Consider the following 13,738-nt stretch of genomic DNA (forward strand, 5'->3'; position numbering starts at 1 on the left):
ATCAACCAATGGCCTCATCTGGTCATAGAATCCTAGTTGGAAGGGGCACCCAAAGGTCATCCAGTCCAACCCGCTGCAATGCAGGAATATGCAGGTGGCCCCGTATATGGGGATCTTGGTGCTGCCAGCTCTAACCAACTGAGGCAAGGGCATCCTGCTCCCACAATGGACACCAGGGTGTCTGTGGGAAAATCCTCAAGCAGCAGGATCCGAGGGCAAAAGCGCTCTCCCCTCCTGTTGTTTCCAGCAACTGGGATTTGGAAATATTGCTGCCTCTAACAGTGGAGGTACAGCACAGCCCCCCTGGCTAGTAGCTGAAATAAATAAATTAAGGTCATACACACACACATATTAAAAATGTTCATGGATGTGCCAGGCAAACACGTACATAAATGTATGAGCCACATGTCTGAGGCAGCACAGGAGGGCAGCCCTGGAGCCATTTTGGTTCCCAAACTGACCAAATGTTTTATCTGCAAGGTCAAAGGAAAATGGAAAAGCCTCCCCATTGTCTTTTCATTCACAAAACCTGTCTTAAGGGTATATCTGTGTATGAATAGGGTGAGCCTGTGACCTGGCTCAGGAACTAAGTATTTGTCACTACAAAAGATTGGCCAGGCTCCCCAGGGTATCCAATCAAGTGAGCATTAACAGGTAACCTGCCAGACAGGAGGTAAACCACGCACTCAGATTTCTGTTGTAGACCACCTTTCCTGTGATGTAGGTATGTTGTTTCTGGGGGTGGTCTTGGACTCCAGGGCGGGGAATTTAAAATGCCTATATAAGGGCGGACCCACCTGGGTTCTGGGTCCTCATCCTTTCCTGAGTGTGAGGGGAGCATCCTGTTGCAACAGTTCAATAAAGATCAGGCTTACTGGCTGCTTTGCTTCTCAATATTCTCTGGTTGGCCTCTGTTATTTTCTCCGACTGATGGAGAACCTACAAAGGACTCTACAAGGGCTTGTGTCTCCCATAAGGGAACAAGGGCAGATTTTCATTTATTACATAGCCATTGATAGCCTTCTCCTCTATTAATTTGTCTAATCTTGGTTTGAAACCATCCAAGTCCGTGGCCCTCATTCCCAAGAGGGGTTAGGTTGGCTCCAACTATGCTGGAGGCTAAGCCAGGCCTGTGGAAAATAAGGAGCAGACAATGCTGATCACCAGGCTCCTGTGGGGGCAAATTATATTTAAATTGCTGTTTTCAGATCTGCATTGCCATTGTTGTTTTTAACCAGTTTTGTTTTTATTATTCTGTATTTTATGTTTTTAAACTTTTGTAAAAACCACCTTGAAGCCCAACTTGGGAGAAAGGTGGGATATAAATATATTAAATAAACAAGATACCTGGAAATTCCACCTTGAGCTCCATAATTGAAGAAAGGCGAGACACAATTAATAGAATATAATTTTTAAAAAAAGGATAATTCTAGGCCCAAGGGGTGGGGTAGACCTGTCCTTCAAAAGTGCCAGGGCTGAAATAAACTTGCCCTCAGAAGACACCTCCTTTGACTTACGATCTCTGCTCCCTAACTGCCAAAAAGTGTGGAGCAGCTTTTCCAGATGACTTGCTTACTGAATACTCACCTGGGTTTGTCTCCGGGGAGGCTAGAAAACAGTTGTGTCAAAGCAAGCGTTATCCTACGCTGTCAACTCTGTTTCTCCCTCACTTTCCTTATGGCAAGAAGTGCAGTCCTCTGGGGAAGTAGGCGTGCTGTGCAAGAGCTCCACCTCAGCTTTAATTGCACAACCCAAACTTGCTGATACGGGACTGAATCCCACCCGAAAAGGACAAGTCTGTGAGCATCCAGCGTTGCTGGAAGTTAGCAACTGACAAGGAAACAAGCCCTGAACACAATCAGAAGCAGTGCCTGTTTTATTAATACTTCACATCTTTCCAGGGCTCAGCCTTGGCACAGAAAACAGGTTATAGGGCTAAAATTAAGCCAGTAATAATGCATACATTTGAAAGGTAAGCCCAGAGAAGGTACAGTACTTCATTCAAAAGGACCAGTCCAACATTACCATCATCCAAAGATATATAAATTATCCTCCCTGCCTGGTTACAGGCTCTGTGACAGCTTTTGAAGATTTATTTTCCTTACACACCTTGAAATGCTTTTTTTAAGAGTGATTATATGACCATGGGGTTGGAAATCAAGTGGTTGTGGTTTTTTTCCTTATTATAACAACAACAAAATCCTTTCAGCTACTTCAACCTTTTAACCTTAGGCAACATTTGGTTTTAAAGTTACAGAACAGGAAAAAACCTGAAGAAGGGAGAATGTGACAAAAAACCATTTGCCAGTACCGAGGAGGTGGCGCTGTCTTCTAAATTCAGAATGGTGCCTAGGAACAGTTTCATTGCCAAAAAGGAGAAAAAGGCAGGGGGAAGCTACCGTATTTTTTGCACCATAACACTCACTTTTTTCCTCCTAAAAAGTAAGGGGAAATGTCTGAGCGTGTTATGGAGGGAATGCCTACGGGTGGAATGCCAACGGATTTTCCTCCTCTAAAAACTATGTGCGTGTTATGGTCGGGTGCGTGTTATAGAGCGAAAAATACGGTATCTATGGTGCTCTCCTCTTTCTAGGGATCTATTCTGTTTCCAAGGATGAGCTTTTATAGAAAGGTCACATCCCTTTTGCGGGTAGTTGGTAAGGACCTGCAAGGTCAAGGTCACCTTGGGTTGTATCCAAGGTCAGTTGCACTCAGAAAAGCCCAGGGCTTTTTTTCAGTCAGAACTCACAAGAACTCAGTTCTGGCACCTTTCAGAAGGGCGCCATTGCCATTCTAAGAGAACGAGGGAGGTGCTCATTGGTGAGTTCTAGCCCTTCTTTTTCTAGAAAAATAGCACTGGAGAAGACCCATTTAAATTAATACACTTGACTAACTTAGGCCCATTGATTTTCAGTTGGTCTACTCTGACTAGGATTTAGTTACAATGCAACCCGTTAGGAAAAACACACCATGGTTTTCTGGTTCCGAATGTCAAAAATTTACACTCGGGACACTAGTCTCAAGTCAAGGCCTATAATACTCGCTCCTTAACATATGCATTGTTGTTTTTCTGTCATCACAACACCAGCCTTTTTCTCCCCTCCCTTCCATTAAATCTGGATTTCCCCTTTGCAGGGAAAACCCAAAGAAGTTAAAGAGAAAAACAAAAATGGTTACCAACGACCTGTTTGCAATATCTCGGTGACCCATTCAAAGCATTAAGTCCTTGTTTGGAAACACCCTAAATGTCTAGGCCCTAAGGCTGGACAGATAGGCTGGACAAGTGCCTGGGCAATGCCTTAAGAAACCTTTAGCGACCATGAAAGAGTTCAGCAAGATTCTGGCTGGCCAGTCGGCAAGGGTACGAGAATCTGCAGTTACAAGAAACATTCTGAAATGCACAACAATGTTAGGTGCTCACCAATTTTTTTACTGTGAGCAAATTTCCTCCTCAGCTCTACAATATCCCTGCCTAGGGGCATGGACATTTAAAAAAGATTTTGATGTAGCACATAGCACTTCCATGCTAGTGACGTGTTGTAGCCTATATAGGGGGAAGAGAAGCACAGCCTCCGACCAGACAATATCCTGGCTTGTAATGCTGTCTGTTTTCTCTGGACCTAGCCGCATCAGACAGCCTCAAGTGCACTGTTTAAAAGTGGTGCAAGCTTTCAGCCCCAAGAGGCTTGCTTCGCACAGAGAAGATGAGAGGGAAAGGTTATAAGTCTGCATTAGAGAAAAAGTACATTCACCGCATGTGAGCAGTCACACATTCAATCCTTGGCACCTCTAGATAGGTATCTGCAGCAGCTAGAGAGAAAAACCAGGAGTGTCACTGTTAGGGCAACACCAGGTGGACCAACAGCTAAGTCTTATGACTTCATAAATGTATTGAAAGACATGTCCTTCTGGAATATACCACTACGTATCTATGTTAGATCAGCACCTGAGCTACTTCAAAACACAAGGCCACCCATTAGCTATTGCAGTGTGCGTGGACTTTGCAAAAAGAATCCGAAGTACAAAATGTTTCACGACAGATCGGCATAAATCTTCAAGCAGAGGAAAAGGCCTTAGGGGTACACCCACGAAACTAACAAGACTACATTTGCTAGTCTGACGTTTTTGCCCTAGCAGAACAAGTCAGTGTTGTTGACCCGATTTTACAGATGGGGAAAACTGAGGAAGAGAAACTAGGAAGCCAAATGCAGGGGGCTCCCCTGCAATTCAATTATTAGTGCAATCTTTCTTCCTTCCTTCCATTCACGTCATGTCTTCTCTCCCTAAGGGACGCATGTCAAAGATCCCCGATAGAGATCAATGCAATTTTCCCCTCTTCAGTTTGCCAGTAGGGAAAACATCTTTGATTGCTTTGCCCCGGGATCTCTCTGCTACCAGTAAGATTCAAAATGGGGAGCAAGGCCCCTTCCCTCCCAGGCCACGGTGGGCCCACGCTCCTTCACAAGGTTGCAGCGCTGTCTGTTGACTTGAGCTTGGTCTCCATCTCCAGTCGCGCTTCGGCCTCCTTGTACTGGCTGGGGAACATGCTGCTCCCCACCAAACTGGCCGTGCCCTCTGGGTCACAATCCACAGGGAATGGGAAGGGGGCCGAGATGCCAGAGTGGATGGAATAAGCATCCAGCAGGAACTCCTGTTCTGCGGAATCTGGGAAGTCCATAGCAGCTGGCAGCAGGATATCGCTCAAGGTGGGGCCGTTGTAGGAAGAGAAGTCTTGGCCCAGGTTGTAGTCCTCAAACAGGTCCGGCACGGTGATACGCTCCAAGTTGCTCAGGCTATTCCTGTCTTCCGAACCGGTCAAGGAGCCATCTGTAACGAGAACAAGGAAATCAACGCTACACGAGGGCATTTGAGAGCAGTCACAGACCCCCTCCACAAAACATTTTTCAGCAGGGGGCCGGTCCACCGTCCCTCAGACCTTGTGGGGGGCTGGACTATATTTTGGAGGGAGCAGAAATGAACAAATTCCTATGCCCCACAAACAACCCAGAGATGCATTTTAAATAAAAGCACACATTCTACTCATGTAAAAACACCAGGCAGGCCCCACAAACAACTCAGATATGCATTTTAAATAAAAGGACACATTCTACTCATGTAAAAACACGCTGATTCCCGGACAGTCTGCAGGCCGGATTTAGAAGACGATGGGGCAGATCTGGCCCCTGGGCCTTAGTTTGCTTACCCATGGTGATGATGATGATGATGATGATGATGATGATGATAATAATTTTTTAAAAATTGTATTTATACCCCACCCTCCCCAGCCAAGACCGGGCTCAGGGCGGCTAACACCCGATATAAAACAAATTGATTGAAATACAACTTTAAAACAAGATTAAAATACAACATTAAAATATTAAAATATAGCCTCATTAAATGGAAACTCAAATCAAAAACTTTTGGGGGATGAAAACGTCAAGTCTTCACCAAGGCTAACTTTCCAAACTGGTCCTACATGGGCCAGAAAAAGCCAGGGAAGTCCCCAAATAGGAGTTCCATCACAGGAGGGGAAAGGAAAAAAGAAGAGGGGGAAGGAATCAAATTGATTCCAAGCCGAAGGCCAGGCAGAACAACTCTGTCTTGCATAGAATCTTCCTGCTTAGCAAACCCTGTTAAGTATAGCGATTTAATTTACTGAAATTGAGGAATGCTTAAATGCATCACTGTGTGCTTAATTCTAGAATGTTCCCCAGTAACTCTCGTGTCACGTGAGAGGCATCTTATTACATTCTCCATCTTATTTTGTGTGTGAGCGACTTGAGCTGTAATGGCTGCATCTCTGTGAACACTGAAGGAGAGACCCCTGTTAGATAACTCTTCTCTAAACACAATAAAGGGGAGAGGCTTGCTAATGTGTGAATGTATGTGACAGAAAGTGGTACAGAAGTTGATGTTCTCCCAAAGAAGCAGTAAGGAGAAGTCTGTTGGAAGGAGAAAATGGAAGCTTCTCAGAAAGTACTGCATGGCTTAGCTTGAGAGCAAACACTGGAAAAGGAAGAAACACAGTTCGTTTGACTGTTTAAGGAAGAAGCTGCAATCTTCAACTAAGAAAAACTAAGCCCATGCTTGGATAAGCATGAGAATGTGAATATTTTGCATATATTCTTCTTCAGCTATATGCTCTGCAAGTAAAAGCTTTGGTGTATTTTAACAAGTGGACACTGTTTAAATTTCAAGGAAAGAGTCAGTATTGCTCACGATTTGGCTTCCTAGCTGCAATTTAGCTACTCTGCCAACAAACCCTCACCTTGGTTTAGCTCAGTTTTTAAAGCACTTTGCAGGGACGGAGATTCCAGAATAGCCAACTCAAGTGACTTTTTCCCAAGGTAACAAGGGAATAAGAAGAGATCTTCTGGATCCCCTCCTGCATTTGCAGCAACTGGTATTCAGAAGCATGCTACTTCTGACAGTGGAAGGAAGCTGTCAGAGGCCTAGATTTGACTTCATTTTTATACTGGCTCACCACAACAGTAGCTTTGCCCGCAAACTGGGTTCCCGAAACATTATGGAAAGCCTCTAATGTGTTTGGGGAGAGGGGTTGGCGGTACCAGCGCTGTACCCTCTTTGATAATTTTCTGTACTACTGCATAATATTCCGTTTAGTAGGCTCCAAACAGAGGCAGGCTTCGGCCTAGCCTGGCCGGACTGACCTGCGGACGGAGTCAAGTTGAAATGGTCCATGTACCCTGGCTTTTTTCTCTTCCTTTTGGCTTCGATCCCGTGAGGGTCTGGTGAAACAAAAAGCAAAAGGGAACTTGGATGCAACTGTCCACGGTGTGCGGATTCTGCAAAACATATCCGTGACCCCTTGGGCAGCAAACCAAGTTGCCGCCAAGTATACAAACCTGGGCCAGAGAGCTCCTCTAGGACATCGGGCATGCCTTGCTTCCGTTTTTTGTTGACCCGGTAAGTGTCTGCAGAAAGATTGATCCAAAGGTTTGCCAAAGAAGTACACTTTCATTTTATTTTTTGCATTTTAAAAGGTAAAGGGACCCCTGACCATTAGGTCCAGTCGTGACCGACTCTGGGGTTGCGGCGCTCATCTCGCTTTATTGGCCACAGACAGCTTCTGGGTCATGTGGCCAGCATGACTAAGCTGCTTCTGGTGAACCAGAGCAGCGCACGAAAATGCCGTTTACCTTCCCGCCGGAGCGGTACCTATTTATCTACTTGCACTTTGATGTGCTTTCGAACTGCTAGGTAGGCAGGAGCAGGGATCAAACAACGGAAGCTCACCCCGTCACGGGGATTCAAACCGCTGACCTTCTGATCCTAGGCTCTGTGGTTTAACCCGCAGCGCCACCCGCGTCCCTCGCCAGCACCCTCTTGTTTTTCCTATGGATAACAAGCCACCCACTCCAGCTTTTTGAGATTTTGCTAGGTGTTTCCCCCACCAGGAACTAAGCTTCTCTTCACAACCTTGAGGACTAGAAATTTGCGAAAGCCACAATGAAAGCTGAATTCCTCATTATGCAGAACTTGCAGAGACTTCAAAGAGGAAGCTGCTCAAAATTTCCCACTGCATACAGAAGACGGGGACAAAACAACATCTGTTTGAACTGTAGAAGATTTTAGCAGCTGAATAAAGGGATCTGCTTTAAGGGCCCCAGACCCCAGGGAGAATTAATCTGGTTCTTGCATTCATGAAGTGCTAGGGAACCAGTGGTCCTGCTGATGTGGTTGGACTCCAATTCCCATCATCCCTGCCCATCAGTCAGCCTGGTTGGGGCTGATGGGAGTTGGAGTCCATAAACTTCCAGAGAGCCACAACCTCCCCATTCCTGCAGTAAGGAATGAGAGAGTGCCATAGCTCAGTGACAGAGCACATGCCTTGCACGAAGACGTTCCCATGTTCAATCTCTGGTAAAAAGGTAAAGGGACCCCTGACCATTAGGTCCAGTCGTGGCCAACTGTGGGGTTGTGGCGCTCATCTCGCTTTATTGGCCAAGGGAGCCAGTGTACAGCTTCCGGGTCACGTGGCCAGCATGACTAAGCCGCTTCTGGCGAACCAGAGCAGCACACGGAAATGCCGTTTACCTTCCCACCTATTTATCTACTTGCACTTTGACGTGCTTTTGAACTGCTAGGTTTGCAGAAGCAGGGACTGAGCAACGGGAGCACACCCCGTTGTGGGGATTCGACCCGCCGACCTTCTGATCGGCAAGTCCTAGGCTCTGTGGTTTAACCTCAATCTCTAGTATCTCTGGTTAAAAGGAAAAGGTATAAAGTGAAAGGGAAGGCGCACTTTGTCCAAGACCCTGCCAGCCAGTGTTAAGCTAGATGGATGAACCGCCTGACCTGGTACCAGGCAATTTCTTATGCTCCCATCATACCGTTGTCCTTTGGCAGGTAGGTGAAGTTGAAGGGGTCGCTGGAGACGCTGTCCGTCAAACGGCGGAGGTATACCTCCACCTCCACCGGCTCCACAATGTCAAGGTGCTGGTACGGTGGCGTCTTGAAGACAATGGCAATCTGCCGGTGAACATCGGCTTGCGAAAAGTCAGCTTTCCCCTCCCACTTGTCCCTTCGAAAGATGATGGAGATGTCTTCTGTAAGGACGACAGAGGCAAGGAAGTCCTTTTAGATAAGGTCTTCGCCTACAGAAAGTCTGATTATTGTCTGCCCAAGAAACTACTCTATTCCGAACTTAAAAATGGGAAGCGTAATGCTGGTGGTCAACAAAAGAGGTTCAAAGCAAATTTTAAAAAAATGTAGTATAAACACCGACAACTGGGAAACACTGGCCCGTGAGCGCTCCAATTAGAGAACAGCCTTTAACGAAGGCGTCATGGGCTTTGAAGATGCCGCGCTCAGGACGAAAAGGAGAAATGTGCTAAGAGGAAGGCACGCTTGGCAAACCCTCACCGTGATCAACTCCCGCCCAGAAACCTATGTCCCCATTGGAAGGATGTGCAGATCCAGAATTGGCCTCCATAGTCACTTACAGACTCACTGTTAAGATTGTGTTCATGGAAGACAATCTTACTCAGCGACGAGGGATCGCCAAAGAAAGAAGAAGAGCTCTGCCTCCTCATAAGAAGGGAAGCTGAACCCATCACACTTCTCTGTCTTCCTCACGGTTGTGTTGAACCAAAGCTGAAATGTTCTGGAAGGCCTTCAAGCACCATGTTTGGTAGTCAAGATAACCCTAGAATAATTGGCAGTTGTTGCAAGAATGAGCTCATATATGTTTATAGTCACTTGCTTTTATGTGTGGTAGTTGGCTGCCTTGAAGCTATGCTTATCTGTAGACCGTGAGAAGCTTTGGCTAACTGCCACCTATGGCCTCACCGGCCAGGTGTTCTAGGAGGTTCTGGGTAAACTGACGTATGCTGGTTAGTGCATAAAGGATGTACCGTATTTTTCGCTCTATAAGACGCACTTTCCCCCTCAAATGTAAGGGATAATGTGTGTGCGTCTTATGGAGCGAATGCAGGCTGTGCGGCTAAGCCAGAACAGGGAGAGGGAGTGCTGTGCAGTGCTCCATCTTGCTGTTCTAGCTTCAGGCTTAGCTGCGCAAAGGTCCGCAGGGCAGCGGGGTGCCTTCATGCCGCTGCCCTGCGGAGGCTTTGCGCAAAGCTAGACCAGCTAGAGGGAGCGCTGCGCAGTGCTCTCTCTAGCTATTCTGGCTTTTGGATAGCCCCCGCAAAGCCTCCGTAGGGCAGCAGGACGAAGGCTCCCTGCTGCCCTGCAGAGGCTTCGTGCGGCTCTTGCGGGAAGTGGGGGGAAGGGGCAGAGTGCTCTGTCCCTTCCCCCACCTCCCAGAAAAGCCCCCAAGAACCGTGCTCCCTTTAAAAAGCGCACAGTTCTTGCAGGAGAAGGTACAGAGGGCAGCCTCTTCCGGGCAGGGGGAGCCTTCATCCCGCTGCCCAGGAGAGGCTTCAGCGGCTATCCCAGAAGCCAGAACAGTAAGAGGCTGTCCCAGAAGCCAGATCCCTCTTGCTGTTCTGGCTTCTGGGATTCAGATTATTTTTTTTTCTTGTTTCCTCCCCCGCAAACTAGGTGCGTCTTATCGTCTGATGCATCCTATAGAGTGAAAAATACGGTATATACATTTGCTTGGGGGTGGACAAGTCATGACAACCTCTCACTGTTGCAGTGTCTGTCCTGAATCCGTAAAGGCAGTGAGACACTGCACTCTGTGTTGTAAGTTTACACCTTTCTTTAATAAAGCACTAGAATGGGCCATTCCGACATTTTTTAAATCCCTCTTTGGGATTCCTGGCTCAAACCACTTTCACAGGCCTGCGGTTCAGAACAGCAGCAAAACAGGCACCCAATCAAACCAGCTCAGCAAGCCTGATGTGTTGGGGAACGAGACCCGCGAAAGATCCCTGGGGGTTCTTTTCACTTACCTTTCTGGACTTTATCACACAGCAAATAGAGCTCCTCTCCACCCGTACAGCTGCCATACTCCTTATTCATCCGGTAGATTTTCAGCTCCGACGTGTTTGTGGATTCTGCATGGACCCAAACCCACAGCGTTAGAATCTGACCCTGCTTCCCATAACCACATGTGTTTTCTTTTCTGCTCCATGTGCCTGCAAGAGACCTTCTCCAGAGAAAGCCCAGATCGTACACATAGCAAGGGGTGCATGGGAGGAACCTTCCCTTAAAGGGCAATCATCCAAAGCTAAGATACAAAACCCATTCCGATGTCAGGGCTTACTCCTTGGAAAAGCAAATTCACAGGGCCTGCAGAGTCCAGCTTTGACCAGGACACTGATTTGAAGGCTGAAGTGTCGTGGGTTAAGAAGCTGTACTGGGTTCTTGGTCCTGAGGCTGATGATCAGAGGATCCCTGAACCCGAGGCTGGAAGGCACGCAGGCAGGCACCTGCTGAACCATCCTGCAGCATCAGGGCCTATATACTTGGAGACAGAAAGCTCACAGGCACCTTCCCCCCACCCCAAGCCCAAGAAACCGCCTCCCACTTTACTTCAATGGTCCAATGGCACAGGAGACCAATGGAGTACAGGCAAAATGTCCAGGGTATTGACCCTTCAATGGACTCCAGTTCTCTACAAGGAAGCTGAGCCCAGTCGAGGTGGAGGCCATTGTTGACTTCCAACCCTTACTGGAGCAAGTTTCTCACCAGGAGCTCTCCATGGTCCTGAAGCAACCAGCTTGCCTTACCTCACGGCTTCTCCCCGGATCAGAATATAACGCTTTTGATCGCGTGCAGTGTGTCATTCCCTCCTCTCCACTAACTACCAGCGGCGTAGCGTGGGTTATCAGCACCCGGGGCAAGGCAAGTAATTTGCGCCCCCTAACCCGGGGCAAGGCAAGTAATTTGCGCCCCCTAACCTGGGGCAAGGCAAGTAATTTGCGCCCCCTAACCTGGGGCAATGCAAGTACAGTAATTTACTCTCCCAAGCAGCAGCAGCGAGGCTTCTCTTTCCCCACGCTCTCCCGGAGCTGCCTCTTTTCTTTCCTTTTTTCTCTTTCTCCAAGGCTTTTCGCTTTCTTTCCTTAATTGATTCCCCCTCCACACCGCGGCGTTTCCTGGCTGCTCCCCACCCCCTTCCCCTCTCTCTCCTCCTCGCTCTGCTTGCCTTGCCCTGCCCTGCCTGAGGGCGCCCTGAGGAGACTCCGCTCTCCCTTTTGACCAGGCGAGGTGGAAAAAAGGGGGGAAAGTCTCTTCCCGCCCCCTCGCCAGACTCCCGGCTCCGCTCGGCTCGGCTCACTACCCAGGCGGCCAGTGGAGAGAGAGCAGCAATTACCATAAAGTTCCTCTCCCTCCGCTTCGCCAAGCTGTCAAAGCCCGGCAGCAGCGGCAACGGCAGCAGCAGGCGCAGCCAGACCCCCGCCAGCCAGCCCGCCCGCCCGGCTTCCTCTCCTTTTTTTGCCCGCGGCAGAAGGCTTTGCTCTCCCCCTTCTGCGACCTCCTCACCAAGCCGAGCGAGCGCGGGCTCCCTAACCCGTGGATTTTAGTAGGGGCAGAGAGCTGCTAGTGCGAGTGCGCCCCCCGCCCAAGTTGCGCCCGGTGCGGCCGGCACCCCTGGCACCCCCCCACGCTACGCCACTGCTAACTACAACCCATTTTCTGGGTTTTTTAGGGTCTCAATCCTACATAAAGCACTGGATTGGCTGGATTCCACACACCATGTCTCTGCCCCCCCTCCTCTTGGTATTTGTTTACTTGCCCTTGCTATTTTCCTTTGTAGCCATAGCTAGAAATCACCGCTTGCCCACTTCACCACTTTCCAATACTCCCCATTGCTTACTCTTGTCAAAGATGGGTTCTGAAAGAACAGGGCTGAGGTGCCGCGTCTTCCCTGTGCAATCTTGGTATGAGACTTGAAAACAAATCCTGACCACGTTCATGTCAACCTCCTGGTGATTTTTTAATGAGCCAGCTATACAGAGAGAGAAGGAGAGAGAAAAAGTGAGAAACAGAAAGAGAAAACCAAGCACAGAATAAAGGCATTTGTTTTATATGTGCAGAAACAGGGGCTTTTCAGTGGTGGCTCCCCATTTGCGGAAAGCTCTCCTCAGAAAGGCTCGCCTGGTGCCACCATTACATAGCTTTAGGCACCAGTAGGGCTGCGATACGTCCGGGCTTTCCTTGATACGTCTGGGAATTGGGCAGTGAAATGGCATCCAAGCAGATTTTTTGCTGAACTGGCAAAATGCCTGGGAATACCCAGACATATGGCAAGGAGGATTGTTATTTTTTTATTTAAAAACTGCTTTAAAAATCAAAGAAAAGCCCAAAAATGTTGTGTTTCTTGGGAGATTTTTTGAAGCTAAAAAACTCAAGAACTTTATCCTGATTTTCACTTTGGGGAATATGGCAACCCTGAGTAGCAGGCAAAAACATTTATTTTTCACCAGCCCTATGGCTCTCAATTATCTGTGGCCATCTTGAGTGGGTGGGATGTTTTAATCCTGTCTTTTAAAGCTAGGGTTGTCTTTTACCTGTTTTTCATTCATGCCAGTTTAAATGTACGTGTTGGTTTGTATAAGTAAGTCCCCAACAAATTTAATAAATAATACTTATAGCAGTACTAGTAGCAATAATCAGTAAATGTTAGGGGTGGTTGGACCACAGAACACAACTATGTCTCCCTCCACTCCTATTAGGTATCATAGCACTGGTTCTTGGTGAAAACAACAACCCCATAACTGTTTTCAAAGCCCTCTTTAAGAGAGGGGCAGAGCTGGGGGACCAGATGATGAGCGCTGTAGTCCAAAACATCTGCAGCGCAGGTCACAGCAACCAAAATGGCCACCATGCTCTTGCGATAAAAAACAACAGGAAGATGGCGTCCTGGATTTTGACTTCAAGGTGTTGGCATTCTACCAGCATCAGGAGGGCCACAGGCTCCCCAGTTTTTCCTTGATGGGCTGCCCAACTCACAAAAGCCTCTGGCCCATAGCTGTCAACTTTCAGATTTGAAAATAAGGGATCAGCAGCCTCACCTGTCTTGGGGACAGTCTACGGGATATCTAACAATCCGGGATAGCAGCAGGAAACGGCGCTGGAATAAGGGAATTTCCCACAAAAAAAGGGAAGATTGACAGCTATGCTCTGGCCGCCAGATTTTGGTTCTAGTCCTGCAGGAGCTACTATGACCAACCCGGCCTCTCAATACCTTTGAAAGGATCAATCCCAAGTTGAAGCTTTTTCTCTATGGATTCCTCTATGTCCTTCTTCTTCACACACTGGATCCCAAGGTTGTTAAAACTGCAAAGCGATCAGAGGAGAGTTTGGG

General features: G+C 47.8%; 1 protein-coding gene across 5 annotated transcripts in view; it reads right to left on the reverse strand.

The window, feature by feature from the left end:
* Positions 1 to 1,853: 1,853 nt before the first annotated feature.
* RELB (RELB proto-oncogene, NF-kB subunit) overlaps positions 1,854 to 13,738 on the reverse strand; it is a 28,828-nt gene continuing 16,943 nt past the window's right edge. For all 5 annotated transcript variants that reach the window (XM_083753841.1, XM_083753840.1, XM_083753839.1 and 2 more), the window contains 8 exons: positions 13,619 to 13,710; positions 12,248 to 12,379; positions 10,377 to 10,481; positions 8,355 to 8,570; positions 6,867 to 6,935; positions 6,672 to 6,749; positions 2,566 to 4,827; positions 1,854 to 2,395 (listed from right to left, as the gene is read on the reverse strand). In XM_083753841.1, the coding sequence (XP_083609967.1) occupies positions 4,460 to 4,827; positions 6,672 to 6,749; positions 6,867 to 6,935; positions 8,355 to 8,570; positions 10,377 to 10,481; positions 12,248 to 12,379; positions 13,619 to 13,710 (1,060 nt within the window). In that variant the 3' untranslated portion in view covers positions 1,854 to 2,395; positions 2,566 to 4,459. The remainder of the gene's footprint in view (positions 2,396 to 2,565; positions 4,828 to 6,671; positions 6,750 to 6,866; positions 6,936 to 8,354; positions 8,571 to 10,376; positions 10,482 to 12,247; positions 12,380 to 13,618; positions 13,711 to 13,738) is intronic.

The sequence above is a fragment of the Podarcis gaigeae genome (assembly GCF_964106915.1).
Source record: "Podarcis gaigeae genome assembly, chromosome: 8".
Taxonomy (NCBI): Eukaryota; Metazoa; Chordata; class Lepidosauria; order Squamata; family Lacertidae; genus Podarcis; species Podarcis gaigeae.